Here is a 21,653-nt window from a genome sequence, read left to right as displayed (position 1 = left end):
AGGACCGTGTAGGAAAACATACCACTGTCAAAGGCTCTCAGTGACTAAAAGGAATTGACTGAAGGGACAAGGTCTGCTAGAATTATAAAGGTCCTTGGCAGAAGATGGAAGGAATTAAGTGCCTTCGAGATTCCCATATTAATAACCTACCTAATTAATGAGGGCTGCTAGCAGAGGGAGGCAGTCCACTGTTTTATTTCAAGGAGGGAGTGGTGCAAACTCTCCTCCCCAACCTGATGATCTGTGGGCTCAAATTAATGACTTGCAGCACTTTGCAGATCCCAACACCCGTATGAATAATCAGCGCTGTCTGGGAAGTTCGTGGGGGTCTCCGTGGCGCGCAACGGGCACCTCGCAGCACCCCTGCTCTTGGGGGCACCCGGCGCCTCACGGTCCGGCGGCCACTTTGGGTGAACTTTCTGCTTTGTGAGCGATTTCGGCGGCGGGACCGCTTGCCACCTGTGAAACCGGGCAGGTGCACCGGGGCCTAACACCGCCCCGCAACAAAACCATTTTATTTTGGACCCGCACCCCTGCCGGCCTTTCGGGGCGATGGCTGAAAGCGGTGCCCCGGCAGCCCCTCCAGCCCCGGCTATCGCCCGTCCTCGGGGGGGCGCGCACGGCAGGCCGATCCCTGACTGCCCGCACTCGGTTTAACCGCACCGGGGAGGCGGGGAGGCGGGGGCAATTCCCGCCGTAATATCTGCGGCACGGCGTGACCCCCGCCTCCGCGAACACGCGTGGGGCCGGCGCCCCTCGGCGGCCGAGGGGCGGGGCGCCGCCGGGGGGGGTGGGGTGGGAATAGGCGTGGCCGTGGGCGTGGCCTGCCGGCCTAGGCGCCCGCCCGCGGGCTCGCGGCGGTCGGGAGCCGGAGCGGCGCGGCCAAAGCGGGAGCGGCGCGTTCTCATTGGCAGCGCCGGGACAAAGTGGCCGTGAGCGGGGAGCGCGAGCTGGGGCGCCGCGTGCCGCCGGGCCGCGCGCGGGGCGGATCGGCTCGGCTCGGCTCGGCTCGGCTCGGCGGGGGCATCCCGAGGGCGCGCGGCCCGCGGCGGGCGGGAGGCGGCGGCGGCGGCGGGGGGGTGGGGGGGGGAGAGAAGAGAAGAGAAGGCAGCGGGGCCGGGAAGATGAACCGGAGTTTCAACAAATCTCAGACTCTGCGGTATCTGGAGTGCAGCGCGGTGGAAGTGAAGAGTAAGGTGAGGAGAGGGCGGCGCGGCCTCGACCGGCGGCGGGCGGGTGCGCCCCTGCCCGCCCCCGGTGGTTCTCCCAAAAATGAATGGAGCCCACCCCCCCACCCCCCCCCCCCGCCACCGCCTCCCCGCCCGGTCCGCAGCCCGGAGAGCGGTGACGGGGCTGGCGGCAGTTGGCGGAGAAGCGGGTTCGCCGCTCCGGGCGCAGTTCCCGCCCTCGCCCCCCCCGGCGAGCCGACCCTGCCCGGTGTGAGGCGGCGGCGGCGGGGCGGGCGGGCGCCGGGGGCCCCGCGCCTGCCGCTCCCGCTCGATCTTTTGTTTCGCCGCGGGGACTTCGGCGCTAACTTTCTGGGGCAGCTCGGAAAGCGCCCGTCGCCTCGCCCGCCGGGAAGGCTGGGGCTCGCACCGGGGTCGCCGGTGGGGGAGCGCGGAAGCGGTGCCGGCCCCGGGGTGCTCCTGCCCACCCACCCACCCTCCCCGCAGCCGCACGGGTGGGTGGCGTCCCCCGGTGCGGTTTGGCCAGAGGACGGGGAGGGAGAAGGGCCGGGTCCCCCCCCCCCAGCCCCGCACCGGTGCTGGCAGCGCCGAAATCTTCCCGTAGATGCGAATCGGAGAAGCCGGAGCGAGGCCTGCGGGGAGCTTCACCCTCCTGCGGCGTCTCGACCAGGTGTTGTTACCTGGGGGGGGCCGGCACCCGCCGTAAGGCAGCCAGATTTTTATGGTTGGGAAAGGAGTTGGGATGTGCGGGGCTGTCATGGGCAGAAACGGCTGTCTGCCGGAGCTCCGCTTCTTAAAACGATGGCATCGGTTGCCTGCGTCTGTGGTCGGTCTTGCTGGGCTCTCTTCGAGAGGCTCTGGTTGCTGGGGGTTGAACCAGCACATCAGAATCTTGCCTGCCACCTCAGTCTGCAAAAACGAGTAGCCTTTAAGCAAAACCGAGAAATCTCCCTGGAAGCCTGTGTTGTATACGCTTGTAACAGAAACGGTCTAGGCAATGCATGAGTTGAAAAGCGCACAGGGTAACTTTAGCACGTCCTGGAATTGTGCACAGCCCCGATCACCTGCTGAGATGGTACTGGAGGCGATGTCTTTGGGACTTTGTGCTCCGTGCTCCCCGCTTTTTGTCCCTTGCTGCTGTTAATATTTGCATTCAGATCAAACAGCCTTGAGCAACATATAGACCTGAGGATGGTGGGATGGCTTCGGTGGGAGAGCTACCTTGTGTCCGAGGGACTCTCCAATCGTTTCTAAACGTGGCACCTAAAATGTAGGTTGAGGCCCTTATTTCCTAACCTCCTGTTGCCACTTGAAGGGGCTCAGCTGGCCTGGAAAGTTCCATCCTGCTTCCATTGCTGGAAAGTTTTGGTTCAGTCTGTACTAGTTCTAAGATATGACCCACCCACAACATTCATTGTGGCCCCCAAATGCTCCAGATCCTGTTTTCTAGTTATTGAGTTATATCCTGTGCACTATATGAGCTTCAAACTAAAATCTTGACCACAGATAAGAATTTTTTTTAAGTTCATCCTCTCTCTTCTACCTTAATATTGCCATAGCTTGAGTTTTTCTGTTAACAATTAAAAAGCAACCTTATAATGAACACCTCGTAGCCTTCGTTACAGCTGCAGGAATCCTGTAAGTGAATCCTATGTAGCTGTATAGACACAGTGATTTAGGGAGGCTGTAACTGTACGAATAACTGCAGATTTCAGGAGAGAAGGAAAATATGCTTGTGTGGGTGGGAGGGGTTTACTGGAGGTCTTCTGTAGCTCAGGATTGTCACTGCTGATGGCCCAGAAGTTACTTTAGAGAACTGTACTGCATTGGAAGGAAACTTAAAATAGAGGCTAAATTCAAAATAGCCTGCTGAGGGCCTACACCCACGGATGATCCATTAACGTGCAGCGTGGGTCAGTGGAGGCTGTGCTGTTGAATTTTCTGGTGCTGGTGAGGTTATACTCTTAGCATGACTTGTGCGCAATAACATCTAGACTGTTTATGTAGCAGGCTGTTGCAGGTTGTTGGCAAACAGAGGTTGGTACTGACATTGCAAGATGATTTTCATTTGTCTGTAAAGCTCGTAGGTTCCCTCTCACAGAGTTACTCTTCAATGGTTGGAAGTAGATCCAGTGAAAAGCTCTGGCCAGTTGTACCAGGCAAGGTACTGTATAAAGACCTTATACCTCTTGTTAAAACATGGTAATCTTGTAGGGTCGGTTATGATGCTGTCTTGTCCCTGTGGATCACTGGGTTGTCCTCCTGCGATCACCTAGAAATATGAATTGGGTTTTTTTTTTTTTGATTGGGTGGACCTTCTAAGGCTGGGGAAACAAAAAGATTCAATAATGCTGCTTTTGGTAGCCGTATGTAGGCAGCCTTTTAAACATTTAGTTGCCTGTGTTTTGTAAGTAAGAGGCCTGTCCAGACTTGCCCGAGAACTCGAAAGTTGAGTCTGAGAACTCATGATTTCGCAGCTATCGCCTGAGAGCGCAGGCTGCCAGGTGAGCGGAGGTGGGTGCAGCTCAGCCTCTGCGCCGGGGCATGCTGCTGGCCAGGGATCAAGGGATTCTCAGGTGGCTTTTCAAAGGCTGGGGAAGTGGCGGGCCGTGGGCAGGTGGAATCCCTTTTAGCAGAGGAGCTGGGTGTGAGAGAGCGCTGCTTTTACACAACGGCATGAAATAGCTTTTCTCCTTCTCTGAAGATCAGGTTGGATGTGGAAGAGCTCTGGAAAAAAACAGCTGTGGGGAAGTTGGATGGGCGATAGTCTGCAAACGTTGGGGTTTTGTTATCCCTGCCTCTGTTATGATAACCAGGTGGTTCCTTCCTTAAGGATAAAACACCATCCAGCTGGTGTGTTGCATTAGTCATGATTCAGAAATGGCTCCTGTGAAAACTGACCAAGATTTTCCTGGGTTTCCTGAGTTTCTTCCCTTTTCTCTAAAAGAAAGTTCTTGAAAGTTGGTTTGTGCCCTTGATGATTGGAAGGGGAGAGTTTGGCAGATTCTTAGTACCATACCGGGTAAGACACTTCTCTGGCAGTCCCCAAGTATCCTTAAAAATTTAAGATTCCTGATGTGTGTCAGAGGATTACTTGAAAAAAAGTGGGGGTGGGGTGGGGGGAGAAGGAGGGAGGGAGCATCTTGGTGGCTGAAGTCAATCCAGTTTTTCAACATCCATTTTATGCTGAAGGGCCAAAAACTGTAGGTGGTATTCCTTTCCTTGTCCAGTGGACGTGTGAGCTTTGTGGATGATTGGATTTCAGCTGGTGTAAACCAGCCTGCACCTTCCCTGGACCTAGCCTGACCCATCACCCCCCTCTGGGAACGTGGCCCAGAAGCATGCTTCAGCTCCCGACGCTCGTGTGCGTGGATATTTTAATGCCTAGTGACTACCCGGTGGGAACATTTGCAGTGATATGTTCTTGGCTACGTTGTCTTTGCAGAAGGATGAGCTTTGTGGTGCTGCGTAATACCTTTTGGTCTACGTCGGATCGGTTTTCCTGTGGGTGACTGTAAGGTGCTGCAGAAGCCTCTCGAATCACTGTGTTGCAGCAAATACTGAAGGGGAAAACAGAGCATCAGCCATCTGTGCGCACACCTCTGTTTTCAGACATGGCAGTGATGGGAATTGCTGTAGTCTTCTGCTTTAAGAAGTCTTCTTCCTTTGGACTCAGCGCTTCCTCCCTTCCTCAGTCTCCTCCCCTGAGAGCTGGCCTTATAATCAAAACACGTAAAAGCTTATTGCTAGATAGGAAAGCGGAAGGATAAAGAGAAACCTGCTTAGAAATTGGCACATGTTGTAGGAAAATATTAATTGAATTGTAATTACACCTTATCCCTCTTCTCCTGTCTTTCATGACAGAATACATTAGAAGCTCAGTTCTTACCTAGGTGTTGTCTGTGTAGTTCAGGATTAACGTTTCAGCCCTTTTAGACAGGATCTGAAAACACATTATCTTGCTGGCGTAAAACAACTGTGTATTCTCATGTGTCTAGTACTCACTGGCTCCTTTCCCTTGTCGGGTGACAAGTGAAGTATCTGTCCCCTCTGAATAAATTGCCTCTAATCTCTGAAAAAGGTTTCCAGATGACCCTTTCTCTCTCTCTCCTCCCTTATACCAAGAGCTCCAGCGCATGTGATGTGTGGGGCTTTTTTTTTTGTTTGTTTTGTTAAGAATCCTGCCTGTGGCCATGAGGTCCCAAACCTATTTTTCATTTTCTCTCCTTAGCTCTAAAGAGAGGTTGCAGGCCTCTTTCCCCATGAGAGTAGTCTACAGAAGAACAAATACATTTAAAATAGGAATTCCTACATTAATAGTGAGAATTCTCTTTAATTATAGCTCCATGTAGCCAGTCTTCTCTCTTCCTGCTCCAAGTGAAAAGAGATTTTTTTTTTTTTCTTGAATTGTATATACAGCTTTTCAAATAGGAGGGTAGCTATCAGTGCAAGTGTCTATTTCTTTTCCAGTCACTTGAATATTCTGGAATAGTAGAGGTATAATATTGCCTCAGGCCTTTAAATGGTAGCCCTTTGAATTGTTTGTGAAAGTGTGGGGGTTTTGCATTTTGAAACTGACAATTTTATGGTTTTGGCTTAAAAGCAGCAGAAAAGTCTTTCTCTTACTACTACTATATTTCCTGCAAGCTGTATGTACAAGTAAGAATTCCTTTTAGTGTTTTCAAAAGTGGGTAAAAGCACTCGTTCCCTGAAAAATAGTCCTTTGGAAAAAACCCTTTTTGTTGCTGAACAATAGGAACTTTTGATGATGGCTGAGGATTATAAAAGCACAGCTATCTGACTCAAGTGCTGACTGTGACATTTCTGCCTTATTAATAGTGTCATGTTTTCTTGCATTACAAACTGATTTACAAATTAACAGTAACGTGACTAACACACTACTACTATAAACAAACCCATTAAGATAAATATATCCAGTTAACTCTAACCATATTTTTTTTCCTCTTCTACCATCCTGTTTTGAGTTTGTTCCAGTAAATGTTGGTGTTCAGATAGATGTCGCAAATGGATTTAAAATAAATTTTCAATCATATTTTGATGTATTCAGAGTATAGACATGATACTGTTCTGGACCTTGAAGACGGAGAACGTGTTTGGGATCAGCTGTGCTCTTATGAAGCCTCTAGCAGATAAAATTATGTGTTTTGGTCTTGGGCAAGTGTAGAAGTTGGTGCTTCAGCAAGCCTGCCCAACTGCTAGATTGATGTAACATCCAAACAGTTTGTGGGTGGTTTGTCCTGCTCATGTGTCATCTCCTCTTCTTAGGAGGAGTGTACCTGTGCTTGTTACGTTAAGATAGCTGTTTTAAACCTTTCATATCCTCCTCCCCTCACCCCCTGCAAAAAAAGTTGCTGATACTGCTCAGACACCTTAGCAGTATTGCATGTCCACATGACCGTTTAGCTATTACAGTGTATGTACACACATCGTGTATTTGAAAGGTATAAAGTATAACATCAAGCAGTGTTGTAACTGTAGCAATAGAGCAAACTTGCTTTTATCAGTCCCCTGTAAAGAGATTTTAAAGGCCTGTTCTTCTCTGGTGTTAACTGAGAGAGGTCTACAAATTGTGTTTTCCAGCCTTTTGTACTTTGATTTCACTCTCACCCTGAAGCCTTACAGGCCTTCTGAAGTTTTAAGAAATGTTTTCCATCTGTAGCGCATTTCAAAATTGATCAAAAAAGCATCCCTCTTTTTAAACCTACAGGATGTTAAAACAGTCTTTAAGTCTGCTTTAAGTTTTTAAGCAGTACTTCAGATTCTTCCAAGTTAAGATCATACTTGTCATACCTAGAATAAAATAAGTGCAGTGAAAAGCCCTGTAACCAGCTGATTTAACTTCTGGTTTTGAGCTTCAAAACATAGTTGATTATATGCAAACCAAATGTGGCACGGACTCAGAAAACCGCAATGCTTCCCCCTCTCAAATGAAGACAGTATGGCACAGTAATAGCAACTTGAGACGGTCTGGATTGTTGCAAAATGTGTCAAGAGAAAGAGACTGTAAATCTTAATCTCTTAAGAAATCTTGCCTCCTTTCCCTCCCAGTTTGCTGACCTTCTGACAGCAGGTATTGTATTTATTCTGATGTGCTAAATAGCATGTACTAAACTCCCAGTTCCTCTGTTACTAGAAATCTTTGTTTTTCATAGTAGGATGACTTTCTGAAGTGGTCATACATAGTAAACTTAAGTCTGTCTTTAAATGGTTAGGTGACTTGAGAGAAAGGGACCACGGTTTAAGAAGTTACTATGCAGCAGCTGAGCCACAACAGCTGGTCCTGTGCACGCTTGCTGCCCCTCACAGATCCAAACTTTTCAGCTGAAAAGGTGTTGCATAAACAAGTCATTTTGTGATAGTTCTGTTCACGTGACAGCTGCAATAAGCACCAGCACAGTGTAACTATTTTCTCTGACCTATACTTTGGCACTATGTGAGCAGTAGTACCTGTAGGACATGCAGGGAAGGCTGGGACACGTGCTTTGAGCTACCTGGCTTCACAGAGCATGGGATGGAGGAGGATATGCTCTGGTGCTAGGGTTATAGTCTCAGGTCCTGCATAACAAGAAAAAGTCAAAATCTGGTTGCTGAAAGATAGTACCTCTGACAATGTTCCTGAGGTTAGTAATCTGTTACAGGCTTGGGTGCTAGCTGTGCTAACCGGGTGGTTATCTATGTCCCTGTGATGCATTGACCAGAAGGCTAGGGCTGCTACCTTGTATTTCAGCATCTCCCATACTCTCCTATTCTTGATCCTGCCTCCAGGTTCTCACCTTTGCTTTTACTTGTAATAATTTTTAGCCTAGTAACTTGGGAATTTCTGATCTGCTTAAAACTTTGTCTAGCCAGTCCGTCTTATGTGAGTAGTCTTCTGAATTTTAGTCTCGCCACACTGAAAGAGTCCTAAAGGACACTGAACAGTGGACCTTTAATTTGCCAAGGTGCTCTTTAAAGTTGAAGAGTTGTTTACAGCCAAGTTGGAAAGGAATGTCTCCCATGTGAGGTTAAAATACCTGTGGAGGCTCCGTCTGGCAGGCTGCAGGGCTAGCCACCTCCAAGGAGTTCTTTAGGGGTGCAATTAATAGTGCTTTCCTTAGTAGTCCCTTATCATTCCCTTTGTAAGAGATTTTGCGTGCACTTAATCTAAGCTTTTAGTAACCAAGAAACACTCTTCCAAGGATTGATTGCTTGCCCCTAATTACCTTCACAACGCAGGCCAGAAGTTAAAGATGAACTGTATCTTTGGAGACATTCCCTCCCTCTAAGTGAAGGCAAAGTCTCCCAGTACAGAGGTAGTCCGTGCCCATTGGAAATTCCTGAAGTTAATTGAGGCAGAAATGTCTGGGGCAGGGTGTGGTGCACCAGCCCCAGGGCCACCCGGCCTGGGGCCATCCCTCCTGCTCCTGCCCTGCACAGCTGTTCCCAGTCCCCCATCAGGTCTGGCTAGGTGTGTGCATCAAATTACTTCTCTGCAGCTGTTGTTGGCCCTGAGCTCACGGGGAAACCTCTGACGGGAACTAAAAGGGTCTTAAATAAGTTTGCAACCAGCCAGAGCCCTTACCGGTTACAGGTGTCTTGTAACCATGCAGATGTCTCTCTTAGTAAATGTTCAGAAAGTGGTTTGCTCTTGCTAGAGACCTGTACTAATGCAGGGCTGCGAGGTTCATGGGTTTGTTTCTCTGCTCTTGGCAGGGTTGACTAGACCTCCTGATTCAGTGGTCCTTTGTCCCTTCGGGTGGCAGGGTGCCAAATGTTCCTTTCCCCCTTGTGCTGATGGTGACATGCCATTGATGTATGCATCCTGTGCTGTGTTTGTGCTAAAGCTGTGTGGTGCGATGGTGTGTGTGGTGCTCTGTGTTCTCGTGAAAATACAGGACCGGCTTGGTCTACAACCTTTGCAAACAGACTTTGGTTTGTTCCCAGATATTTAGGGGACGGGGAAAAAAAAAGGAAGAGATTTGCTTTTGGAAAGGTAGACCAACCACTTAAGGTGAAGATTTATTTTGAAGGCTTTGCTGCGAACGACTGTTTCTTGAAGGAGAACAGCTCTGTGGGTTTAAATATCAAGAGTTGAGGCAGTGAGGAAGGCTGGCACTGTGTGCTGCTTGGAGGCAGTACTGACTGAGAGGTATGGTAGGGAGAAAGCAGCTACACGAGTGACCTGATAGGAGGGGAGCTGCTGGAGCAGGGGTGGCAAAGAAAGGGATGATGAGTTCAGAAGAACTGTCTGGGAAAATAGCTTTTGTGGATAGCTGTTTTCACAAACTACCACCAGCTAATAGTTGGGTGGTGGTGAGGCAAAATAGTGTTTAGGAAGGGTAGGGAAAAGTACAGAGCAGCGGTCAAGGCTAAGTCCAGCTGTGCAGATGAGTAGCTGAATGGTGTCCATGGATTTAAGATACTGGGCAGAAAAGATCTGGGTAATTAACATGTAGATATATGCAGCTGCCTGGATGAAGGGTGGTACTGGGTTACAGGTGCTGGGGAAGACTGTGTAACGGTCTTGTGCCCAATAATCATGAAAGAAGGTAGGTGAAGCAGGGAAAGGGGTAAGCTTAGCTTTAAGTTGCCCTTGAGCTGGCAGCTGAGCATCTGTGAAGAGATCAGTAAGAAATTCTCAATAAGAGATTGCATGGGACGTGTGTCTCATGAACCGAAGTTGATCTGAGAGTGATGGGGACAGAGGAAGAAACTGAATTTGTCTTCTGAGTAGATGCAGAAGAGAGAAAAGTGTTGTCACGATCTGAACATCACAGACCGCTGGAGAGGGTTGGAGGGGTTGCAAAGGCTGTTCTTCAAATGAAAAGCAGAGACATGAAGCATTGTGTCCAACAAACATGAAAAAGAAGGAGAACCACTGGGTTTCTTTGGGGAGAGAAACTAATCTATGAATTGAGGATAGTAAAGCATGGCTGTATTTTTGTGGAGGAGTGAAAGGGGCGAATACAAGGGAGAAGGGTAGGAGTATGGCACAATGCCAAACAGGAAAAAAGTTTGGGGGAGAAGTTAGTGAAATTGTTTCTGTGACGGGGTTCCTGTGGATTGCAAATAGAAGAGAGGCTGTGTTGCTCTTGTGACTGTCTGTTGGAAAAAAATAGCAAGAGGTGAGCAGGGGACCCAGCAGAACATGAAATCTCACATTTCCCACCAGCTTGATCATTGGGATGGAGCAGAGCTGCTTTGGGGCAAGCGGTTGAAGGGGAGAAGAGAGAACTTGTTGCAGAGAATATCTGCTTGGTTGGTGACTAGCGACAACTGGTATGAGACTGGGAGCAGAGCAAGAAAGTGCTGGGTGAGCTGGGAAAGACATTACTGGGGGAGAAAGAGGGAACAGAGAAACACCGACATGAACATGACAGTGGACCTGTGAAGTCCCAGATGAGGTCAGCCAGCACAAAACCATCTATATTCAGTCTTCCCTCCTGCTCTTTCTTGCCCTCTGTTCCTTCTCACTGATAAAGCAGCCCTGATCAGGTCTTCCCCATTTGGAATTCTCGCAGGTAAGCAGAAAATACAGTCTATGCAAGGATGAGGGTGTTTGTTTTTCTTTCTGTTCCTGATTTTTACTTCATGGGAGAAGTAGGTGGCTAACGTAATTCATCTTTATTGCTAAATGTTGCTCTTTGATGTTTTCTTATTACAATAGCTTGAACTCAGAGCCAGCAATAAACTAGAGGGATGGCACCTCATAAACATAGGGCTTCATTTTTGACCCTGTAAATTTTTTGAAACTTAAAATTTAAAGAAAAAAAGTTGGTCTCTTTTGCTTGCAAGTAACTCTTCGATTTCATTTCACAAAATAACAGCCCTCCAAGTAAACAAACCTCAAAATCCTGCTCCCTCCTCTCCTCTGACCTCTCATCCCCCCTGGCCAGGGGAAAAAAAAAAAAGGTGGTTGATTGCTCTTGGTCAGCCTGTGTAAGTTTTGGTCAGCTAGCCGTGACTTTCTTCTTCTTTAACACAACTTTTATCAGAACACTGCCGCTTTTTTTTTTTCTTCTGATTTTTCTTCGTGTCTGTTTTTGCTCAGGGCTCCTGCCTGATGTATAGTATTTTGTTGGGTGCTTTTTGTCATCTAGCTGCAGACAGCAACTATAGTGGCTGGCTGACACTTCAGAGGATCTTGGGATGGAGCTTATTCTTCGTGAAACAAAGCATACAGTTCTTTCTAGGTTTTTTTCAGTCATAATTAGCTCTGTCTGACTAAATTCTTTTAAGTTCCCTTGGACCCTCCTGTCCTCTGCCTTCTGCAATAGTAGATGCAGTATTTGCGTTAGATAAATAGGTCAGAATCATTTACTTCATTATGGAAAACTAATCTGCTTGTTAAAACTGTTAGTTTATCAAACAGTGTAATACAGTATTGTTCTGGCAGAGACTCTGCTGGCAGACACCAGTCCTTGTGTCTCTTTCTGTGGAGAGCTATACTAAAGATGGATTTTGTGTGTAGTTTAGAAAAGCAGATAGTAATCTTGACTATCTGTGCAAAGCCCTCAGAATTTGTAGTTTCTGGAAGATACGTGGTGCATGTTATCTTGAAATCCTGGCTGAATACAATGCAGAGCACCCAGTCTCCAAGCTGTGCAGTACTGCAAAACCTATTATTACTGTGGTACTCTCTATCAGCCTCATTAGGGATGATGAATGAATGGTCACTGCTGAAGCATTTTTTTCCCCCTCTTCTGAAAAAACCTGCTGACAGTGGTTGCTGCCTGTGTATATGCACAGGGTGAATTAATCAGCTAAACCACTACTACAGTGATACTAACCTTTAAAGAAAAAAACCATCATCCTCACTATCTGCTTAAATCTCTTTTGAAGAGACTCTTCCCTGCTCTTCCTCCACTCTGCAGAATCACCTTGTAGCTCCCTTGCCTTAAAGGGCTGCGTCATGCAAAAAGCACAGGTGAAATCGCTTGCATTTGTTTATCGTTGCCCTGTTCCGAGGTGAAGGAAATTGTCTCTTGGGCTTTCCCGAGGCTGAACGTGTGAACGAGTTAATTTGGCTCTACAGCAGCGTTTGCATCAGACCTCGGCGCCCCGAGTCTGCAAGTGCATCCCTATGGGTGGACTGTTACCCGCACGTCACGCTCCACCGATACAATCGTGCCCAGCTAGTGTGCCCGCGGGGCTTAGGCTGGGACGCCCGGCCCTTTCACCAGCTGCCCTCCTCTCGTGCGGCAACTTAAGCCGAACTTTGGGTCATACCAATGCGTCAATAACCGTCCTCACTGCTTTCCCGCGTCGCTTTCCTGCCAAGCGCGATGCCCCAGCACAGGGCAGGGGTCTGGCTGGTGGTGTGGGATGGGTGTTGTGCTGGCTGGGCTGAGACTGCACGGCATCCGCTTCCTTGCAAGTACCGTGCATGCTAATGGTCCTCAACAAGTTGTCTGTCCGGTAAAAAAGTGGTTACTGGGATTGGCATCCCAATACCCCCGCCCGGCGCTTTTTTGGCTAAAGGAATCCTGTGTTCCTCTTCAGGTGCGCGGAGCAGGAGGTGCAACTCTAAACAAAGCCTACAAAGATCTTGTTCCTGTCCCTTTAGTTTACCATGTAGATGTTAAACTTGTCACTTGAAGATGGTTGCTTCTTGTTTGAATCTAGGAAAAAGAAAACTTTAAGATACTTTTCAAATAAAAAGACTTAGGCTTTTTTTTCAGTTTGAAATGTGCCAGCAGAAGTAAGTTGCCACTTGGATTTTTCTGGAAGGGAGCAGGGTGTGGAGGACAAAGGAGGGCTGGTTTTGCTCCATTGGAACCAGTTGTGGTTTGTTCGGCTTTTGTGCATTTGGATGGGCACTCGGAATTGAAATCCAAACTGGAACTAGCAGTTAATATTACAAACAAGCGGCATAATTTGACTAAACAAGCTTTCAGATGATCCCAACTAGGCTTTGATGCTGAAGAGTGGGATTTTCATAACTGCGGAAGTAATTTGAGAACATGCTTGCACCCAAAGCCAGTTGGGTTGTTTCTTTTTTACTTTTTTTTTCCTTGAGGATGATTATGGTGGTGATTCATACTTTTGTTAGTCTCAGCAAAAGAGTGGCTTGCATGTATAGTTGATTTAGCATCTGAGAACCTCTAAGCAAGTCATTCTCCATTTTGAGGAAGAATTGATCTACAGAAAATTCTTTTTTTTTTTCTTTTTTTTTCTTCTTTGCTTGTTAGTTTTTTGTCTTTTGGTTTCTTGCTCTGTTATTGACTGACTTTGCAAATGAGAACCTCCATGAGATCCTAGTCACAGCCCTCCTTGTTCTTGGATTTGTGGATGTGGTTCCATGCTTTCAGGAGTGAGTTAGCATGGTTTTAGAGGTTCAGTTGATGAACAGTCAGTAGTTTACTACTACTATACAATCTAAGTTATGAAATTAAATGTGCCAGAAAGATGATTTAAGCTACTTAGTTTAACTAGATGTCTGTTTTCACTCTCTTCATTTCCTTGATTACAGAATCTAATTTTTCTCCTCCCGTTCATAATAGCTTGTTTGGTTTCTAATGTCAGAACTAAGGTCCATTGAAATCTTTTCCTCAATCACTTCCTTACTTATTTAAAATAACTTCATGGATTTAAGACATTTTCAATTGTTTTGTGCCAAATCACACCCCACCGCCCCTTTTTTGTTGTTTTTTAAACAACCACTTACTCCTCTGTAAAGCTTTGAAAATAAAAACCAGTGGAGTGACAGAAAAATTAAACCATGAAAACTAACTTAGAATAAGAACTTTCCTCCTCCTGAATGGCTTACCAGGAAATTCAAGGGACATGTAGAGTGAGTGTATTTCCTAATAACTAGCTGTGTGCTCGCATACCACACTTCTATAAAAGTCTTGTGGTTGGGATCCCAGTGGTATTGATGGGAAGCGTGCAAAGAATTTTTATAAGGTGGTTTAAATAGCCGAGTAACTTCTTCTGAAAGCAGTAGAGTGAACAGTTCTGCTTTGGAGAAGAATGGTTCTGTGGATGCCTGAGATGATGATAATGTATGATGGAGCTTCAAAGTTAAATCCTACAAATGCGATTATCCTATAGAGGACTTAATGAAAACTTAATATTTAAAAAAATACACTTTCTTTTAACGTGCCGCACTTGAGCATATATATTGTCAAGCAGGGTGGTGTCTTGCTAGCCATGGTTATGCTCTAATGTGAGGGCCTAAAAGGCCATTTGTAGACTTGAAAGCACCAATATGTGACTGTATTCATCATAAAAGAGCAAGGTGATGTACACCATGTTCGAATACCAGGCTAGAGCATTGGGCTGTGGTGACGTTTGACAGCAGATGCTCTGTTTGTTTTCTCTTGCAGTTTGGGGCAGAGTTCAGAAGGTTCTCCCTGGATCGCTACAAGCCAGGAAAGTTTGAAGACTTCTACAAACTGATTCTTCACATTCATCACATAGCCAACCTGGAAGTGATGATCGGATATGCTGATGTGCATGGAGACCTTCTCCCTATTAATAATGATGACAACTTCTTCAAGGCTGTTTCAAGTGCTCATCCACTGCTCAGGGTTTTTATACAAAGACAAGGTAAGATGCAGTTTCATTTCAGTGCCTTGAAATGTGCTGGGGCAAGGTGACAAGTGGATTTGTGGCCCCCATTTAAAGGCTGAAATGATGTAAGAGGGACCTAGGAGCCCTCTCACTCCTCCTCTCAGGCCCTTCATTACAGTTTGCAGGAATGGCATGAGTTCAGGGCAGGTAGAGGGACTGCATTGCTGCCTGTAAGGTGTTTGAAGGATAATGTGCTGAGAATCACCATGAGCCCCTCTTCCAAGGGGAGCATATTTTGGGCTGCTGGTATTGTGTCATCACTTGAGCATGCCAACTGCACCACTCTGCTTGTTTGAGGGAGCTGTGAGGAGGGAGGGGATCCTAGTACTACTACTTTACATTTAAAAAATCTTATCTATCCATCTTGATAGTGTCATACCCAAATGATTCATGCCTGTATAGTGTACGAATGCACACAGATATGTAGCTACTAAAAAAAAAAAAAATTCTGTCACAAATGAGGTCTTGTTTGATTATGTTGACCTGGCAGACAGACAAATGATGATTGTCCCCTCTGTCCTTACGCTAAGGAGTGTTGAATCTTCCCATTTTGAATCATCAAGCAAACCTTGGGCAGAATTGCCCAAATGTCAAGATGACATCAGATTTAAGTGTTTGTGTGTTGTTCTTGTCAATCTTTCATTGCAGATATCCGAAACTTCTCCTTAAAGACCATGTTTGGCAGTTGCTTCAGATGAGGATTGGTTTTTATAACAAGATGTCTTCCCCACAGAGCTCCTTAAATCCCAGGGGGACCTAACACTGTGTTAACACTACCTCCACAGTTTTTTCAGTCATGTAGTGATTTATAGCACAGGGCTTTTGGAATTAAAATCTTGTCAGTAGCAGAGTCAGAAATAAAGACTTGATCTGAGACTTCGAGCAGTCATGTAGCTTTTTTGGCCTGGACTCCCTGCTGTGTGGGTGTTCATACTGATAAGGATTTAGCAGAAGGCTCCAGTCTGCTCATTGGTATGAACTGGTATATAGCACGTGGTTTGATTCGGTGTTGTCAGACATCCAGGACTGTGTGGCCCTGCCCATTCAGAGCATGTTGTCTGCCACCTTCTTTTAGACGGGAATAAGTGCTCAAGGAGGCAATGGAGGAGAGGGTCTAGAGCAGTTTGGTCTGTTTGTGTGTCTGTCAGATGAGCGGAAATGTCTGTGGGAGAGGACTTGTGTTGCTAGCTCTCCCTTCTTGTGCAGAAAATGCAAAGGTGGATGACAAGCCCTATTAAGTCTCCTTCCTGCAATGCATGTTAGGGCTTGTGAATGTTCATGGTGGGTCAGATCATGAGAAATCACTTGCATGACTTTGTCATGCCTGCATCAGTTCGAGTTTATTCATGTCTCTGGATCAATCCTGTTCAAAATGCAGCTGTCCTTGCTCTGCCTGGGCAGACTGCTGAACCCACTGAGTATCCCTAACTCTGCATTGGGAGCGGGGTTGCCACCGAAATGCTGATTGCAGAAGTAGGCAAATGAGAGAAAACTGTTGACTACGTGTGGAAAAAATGCTCCCTCCTCTTCTCCAGTAGAAGTATGCTAGTTGTGGAGGTTTATAACTTGTAACCTTAATGGAAAAGTGCAGTATTTCCTTTTTTAAAAAGCTTTTCTTTTACCTGTTGCTCAGTGGAAAGAATCACGCTGACAAGTAAGGAAGCTGATACAAGAGGGAAGACAGGCCCATGCCTCCTCATGTGTGGCAAAGCCTGAAAACTTTCCCAACACACATTCTTCCACACTCCCTTTATAAAGCTGAAGGGAACAGTAAATTCTGGCTCGTCCCTTTGATTAATGGCACCTTTAATAAAGGACTCCTGAAGTTAACATTTGAGATTCATACTTGTGGATGCTCCAAAACAATCATGTCCATTTCCTTTTCTGAGAAGAAGCCTTTAGAAATTTTTCCCTTCAACAATAATAGGAGTTACTGAAATCTTGTTTGTCTCTTCTTCCTTTGCTCCCCCGCTGTTTTCCCTGTCTTCAGACTGGGGTGACGGAGCAATGCTGGTACTTCTGTTGGAGACCTGTACTAAAGAACAAGGTGACTAGCACCAAGAAATCATTGTGCCATCCAGGAGAATGTGGTGTGCCTGCAGTGCTTCGGCTCACACCCTAAACTCTGACTTCAGAGGCAGGAAATTAAGCTGACAGGGATGCTAGTAAAGTATGAGGGCAGTCCTCCTCTGTGACTTTGAAGAAGACTGCAGAGTATGGGCTCTCTAGCCTGTTGGATCAGGGATCACTGCTCTTCGGTGGGAGAAGTCCTGGGAGGTGGCTGCCAAAGGTTGTTCTCGCAGTGTTGTAGAGTAGAGAGGGTTTGAGAGAACTGGGTTGGAAGTATGCAGGCATGGAAGGACTTAATAATTGAAGTTCAGGTCTTTTTCTAGCAGAGCAAACTGTTTATCAACTGCATGATTAGTCATCTTGTCTGGTTTCCCAGTTTATAGCTGGGTTATCCTTTCTCTTGTCAAGTGAATTATACAGTCATGTTAAAACAGCTTAACTCTTTGTTCCCACAGTGGCAAAATAGGTAACTTACTCTTTGCACAATAATCAAGCAACAATTTGCTATTTTGACTTTTGTCTAGTTGTTTTTCATTTGAGCTTAGTCTTGCACTTTTTCAATTCAAAAGCGCTTCCCTCACTTGTCCCCAGAGGCAAGCCATGTGCACGCTGCTTGGACTCTTACATGCCAGGTTGATGTCCAGGTATGGGATGGCTGTTTTACTCCACTTCCTCTTTTTTTTCAAGTCTCCTGAGGCCCAGATTTTTCAGGATCAGAGTAGCTGTTCCCTCCGCAGGCAGGGGATGTCAGGGCTTATTAGCCAGCCTTTTTACTAAGGACCTGAATTGCCATTCCCAGTGTGCTTGCAACAATTACTGTTCATAGTTTTGGGGGTCTTGAAGGCTCTGGGACGTTTGCAGGTTATATTTGAGTAAACTCAGCTATGGCAAGTTTTTATAGCTCATAGTGATCTATCTGCTGAAAGTACGAGGTGCTCTTTTCTTCTGGTTTTTTTTTTCTCCAATACCAAATTATGGTGCAGGCAAAAATCCTAATTAGAGAACCAGGCCATAAAAAGAAAAGGCAGTTTTCCTTTGACTTGCTTTCCCAGGCTGCAAGCATGGGTCACGTCCTGTGTTGTAAACTGATGTGACTCTTTTGACTTCATTAGCACAGTAGTGTTTTATATCAGCTGATGCTTTGAGCCCAACAATTTATTCACTTGGCTGTAACTGATACTGGACGTATCCAGAACTCTTTATGGGAGGTGCCTGCTGCTGGGGAAGGGACGGATGTCCCAAAGGCCTTAGAACAATGCAAGGAATTATGGATGTGTTTGACTTGCTCCATAATAACTGAACTCTTGTACTCTAGCCAAGACCTGCATGAAGGAAGAGCTTATCCAATGATGCAGTTGGTCATCATTTTTTCAAGACTTTGTTCTGTGTCTGATTTAAACTACAGCACTTGAGACAGTCTCTTTAATACTGCAAAAATATTTGAGTGTGAGCTATGAGTTCAAGCAGAAACAAAGAACAGGAAAACTGAAAGGAGTTAGTATTGCATACTGTGAATGCATTACGTTTTTCCTTGTATGATTAAATGGAATGATATTATTATCAAATCTTGCTTTAATACTCTGCCTCCGGGAGACAGGCATGTGTCAAACTAGGCTGTGCTGGAGACTCTTAAATAGAATGGAGTAAACAGCAGAATTATAATGACTTCTTTACTGTAAACCTGCTGAAATGACTCCTTGAACTTTGCGAGTGGGATATAAGGATGTAAGTGGAGGTCTACCAGGTAACAGAGATTTCAATATTTCTCCTCTTTTGCTTGGATTACCTACTATGCTGTGTTTAACCTAGGAAGTCCAGAAACTCAGGGCAGTGTTGCAAAATGAAAATGCTGATCACGCTGTAAGTACCCTGTGCAGCACTTTTTTTTTTTTCCAAGGAAAAGAGGTAGATCAGGGCCAAGATGCTGAAGTACAGCAAGCATAGTGAATGGAGTGATATTTGGCTCTAATTCTAACTGAGCACACCACTGTAAATTCAGACTAATGATTCTGATTCTGGGAGAATTGGTGGAGGCTGCTGATGACCAGACCTCACTTCCTACGGCTCTTTAGGGTTTATAGAGTTTGCATGGGCAGTAACAGAAAATCTGCTGTAGCTCAAGTAGCAAAGGAGATGAGAGACGTGGTGAGCAGCCTGTCAGGCCTCATCTTGATCTGAGGTCAAATGAACGCTTCTTCTGAGAAGCCTTTTTATTTTGTCCCCATCACAACTGGAGGTGTGTCCTGATGGTGATTTGAGGTTTTGGACCTCTGCTTGCTTTGCCTGAGTTTCAGCAAGTGGCTTTGTTCCTATACATCCGTAGTGTTGCTGAAAACATATCCGTCAGCAGAAAAATTCTCAAGGAAAACTTGAAGGAGTTAGGGTTTAGAGAAATAACAAACTTACTTAAATATTCAGGCAGTCTTGACAAGACATACAGTGTCAGTAGAGACTGTGATGGTGCACGTGGCTATTGTTTGAGTACAGCTGCTGTTGCTGTGAATCAGCAGGTATATTACTATTGCTCTTCCATATTGCAACTTCCATAAAAATAACAGTGAATTAATGAATGTGGGGGCACTTTGTCAATCCTAAAGCAGATTCTAGATCAAATTCACAATCTTTCCATCAATAAAATTAATTTTAAAGCTTTCTAAAGGTTTAAATGGTTTAATGGTAAGCGTCCTACAAGTAGGAGATGGGTGAAGTGATGGAGTGTCAGATGCTGGATCTGTATTTTGGTGTATCTTTGTCAAATATCACACTTCTTGCAGGAACGTAAAAGGCAAAAAACCTGAAGAAGCCGAACAGCATTCTAACAGCAAATAACCCTAAAACACTCTCTACAGCTGACTGGAGCAGGGCTTTACATAATAATTTAGTAAATGCCACAAATGAGCTGAGGAGGCCTGAAGTTGGAGAAGGCTGATGTCTTCTGACACGTGTATTGTCTTGCATTTTGCAGTTTGGAAAACTGATAGTGTGTAAAAAACCATTAAGTACCATCTTCAGAAACTTGCTATAAGTGTCTTTTCTTTTGTAGTTATATTTTAATGGTCCGTTAGTGTAATAGTAAACCAGTACCGAACACCAGTCATTGCTTTTCTCCTTGAGTGGTTAGAGTTGCTGTCTACCATCAGTTCTCACTTAAAGCTTGATCCAAAATCAACAGGGGAAAAATGTGCTTTTACCTGGTTGGGTTTTGGATTTGACTTGTTTTAATTTACGTTAAATTAAAGATTGGAAGATGCTGGTTTTCTTCAACTGCATGCAGTGACTAATGTATTTGAACTGCTGTGCCATGGAACGTATTTCTGTATGTTCAGAAGCAGTTCATAACTCTGCAATTTGTTATTTACCTGGCAAAGTTCTGATCTGCTTGAAGTACCAACATCTGCACTTAGCTTTCTTGTATTATAAAATCAGAGCAATCACATTCAGTTCTAAAATAAAAATGTGCTAATGGGAATCATGCCCAGGTCTGACTGAAAAACTGATGGTGGGTTGTTTTATTGTCTTTCATACTCTAAGCAGATAATCCCCAGGAATGATGGTTGGCTGTCCAACCACATATGTTAAACACAAAAACTGGCTTTGAGGCAGCAACTGGAACGAAACCTATTTCCAGCTACCTAAAACATTTAACTCTCTGCTTGGCCTTCTAGAGTGGGTACAGTTGGAAAAGTTTGAGTTGAAGTCTTTCACGTCATCTTCTTGGTTCTTCAGTAACCTTCCTGTTTTACAGCACATTGACTTCACCTTCTCAAAATGTTGTATTTCTGAATAAGAACAATGTGATTTTACTGCTCTTGTTAAAGGCATCTGATATATTAAATAATAAAGCAGGCTGCAGCATGCGTTGAGGGAAAATACTGAACTGCTGCTGGTCTTGCTCTTGGTTGAGCTGTGCAGATTTTCACGGTAGTCTTACATGAGTCTGAGGGAATGAAATAAGGTTAAGGGTGCAGAGAAGGTGACTTGAGGTCTTCAGTTTATCTGCTCCTGTATAAGCGGAGGCGGGGAGCAGAGAGAAGAAACTCTTCTGACACTCGGTGTAGCTCATTGGCACGCTGGAGGATGTGTGGTGGTCAGACTGTCCCAGGGCTGCTACCCTGTCTCCTCTGCCCTGGCACTGGTGTGACCCAGTGGCTAAGCTCTCTGAGCCAGCTCTTTGGCAGAAAACGAGTTGTTTGAGTGAGCAGCTAGCATGGGGTGGGCAGGACCACAGAAAATTTAAAGCGCCTTAACAGTGCCATGAAGCTTCTGCTTCCTGGGAGGAAGAACTTGTCTGCTTGTAGCCTTTGGAAATGTGCAACACCTCTGTATTTGGAAAGGAGGGAAAGCATCTTGTCTTAGCTTTGACAAGATTAGAGGTTGGTGGTGGATTTCATGCTAGTATAATAGGAATTGCTGCTAGGCTTAAATTAAATCCTTTCATGACTTTTCTGAGAAACATCTCTGGTTTTGAGCTAGAGGGGTCTTTGAATACTTGTCAAGCTAAGTAATCTTTGTCCCACTCAAGTCCTTTGATATCTGAAGATAAGTAAAATGCAGCTGTTTGTTCCAGTGAAGTCTGGCAACAAATTACTGTAACTTCTTGGCTCCACCTTTCATGTGCAAATGATGAGACTGGGTAATCATTATCTTTCAACTACTTTATTAAGCATCTTTAAAAACATTATGTTTTATCTGGCTTGTCAGACACAAACATAAAACAGCCTTGGATTTTGTTGCTGGCGTGGTTACTGATACCTGGTGGCTGAGCAGAGCCAGCATGAGGCTGCTTCTCTCCTTCTCCTTGAAAACTCCATTTTTAGAATA

At 45.5% G+C, this 21,653-nt stretch overlaps 1 protein-coding gene across 1 annotated transcript in view; it reads left to right on the top strand.

The window, feature by feature from the left end:
- The first annotated feature begins 893 nt into the window (after positions 1–893).
- PARD6G (par-6 family cell polarity regulator gamma) overlaps positions 894–21,653 on the top strand; it is a 68,259-nt gene continuing 47,499 nt past the window's right edge. Inside the window, exons 1-2 of the mRNA XM_069778824.1 lie at positions 894–1,196; positions 14,516–14,738. Coding sequence (XP_069634925.1) covers positions 1,125–1,196; positions 14,516–14,738 — 295 coding nt within the window. The 5' untranslated portion in view covers positions 894–1,124. The remainder of the gene's footprint in view (positions 1,197–14,515; positions 14,739–21,653) is intronic.

This window comes from Haliaeetus albicilla, chromosome 3 (assembly GCF_947461875.1).
Source record: "Haliaeetus albicilla chromosome 3, bHalAlb1.1, whole genome shotgun sequence".
Classification (NCBI taxonomy): Eukaryota; Metazoa; Chordata; class Aves; order Accipitriformes; family Accipitridae; genus Haliaeetus; species Haliaeetus albicilla.
The sequence above is the reverse complement of the archived record's forward strand: the minus strand, read 5'-3'. Positions and strand labels throughout refer to the sequence as shown.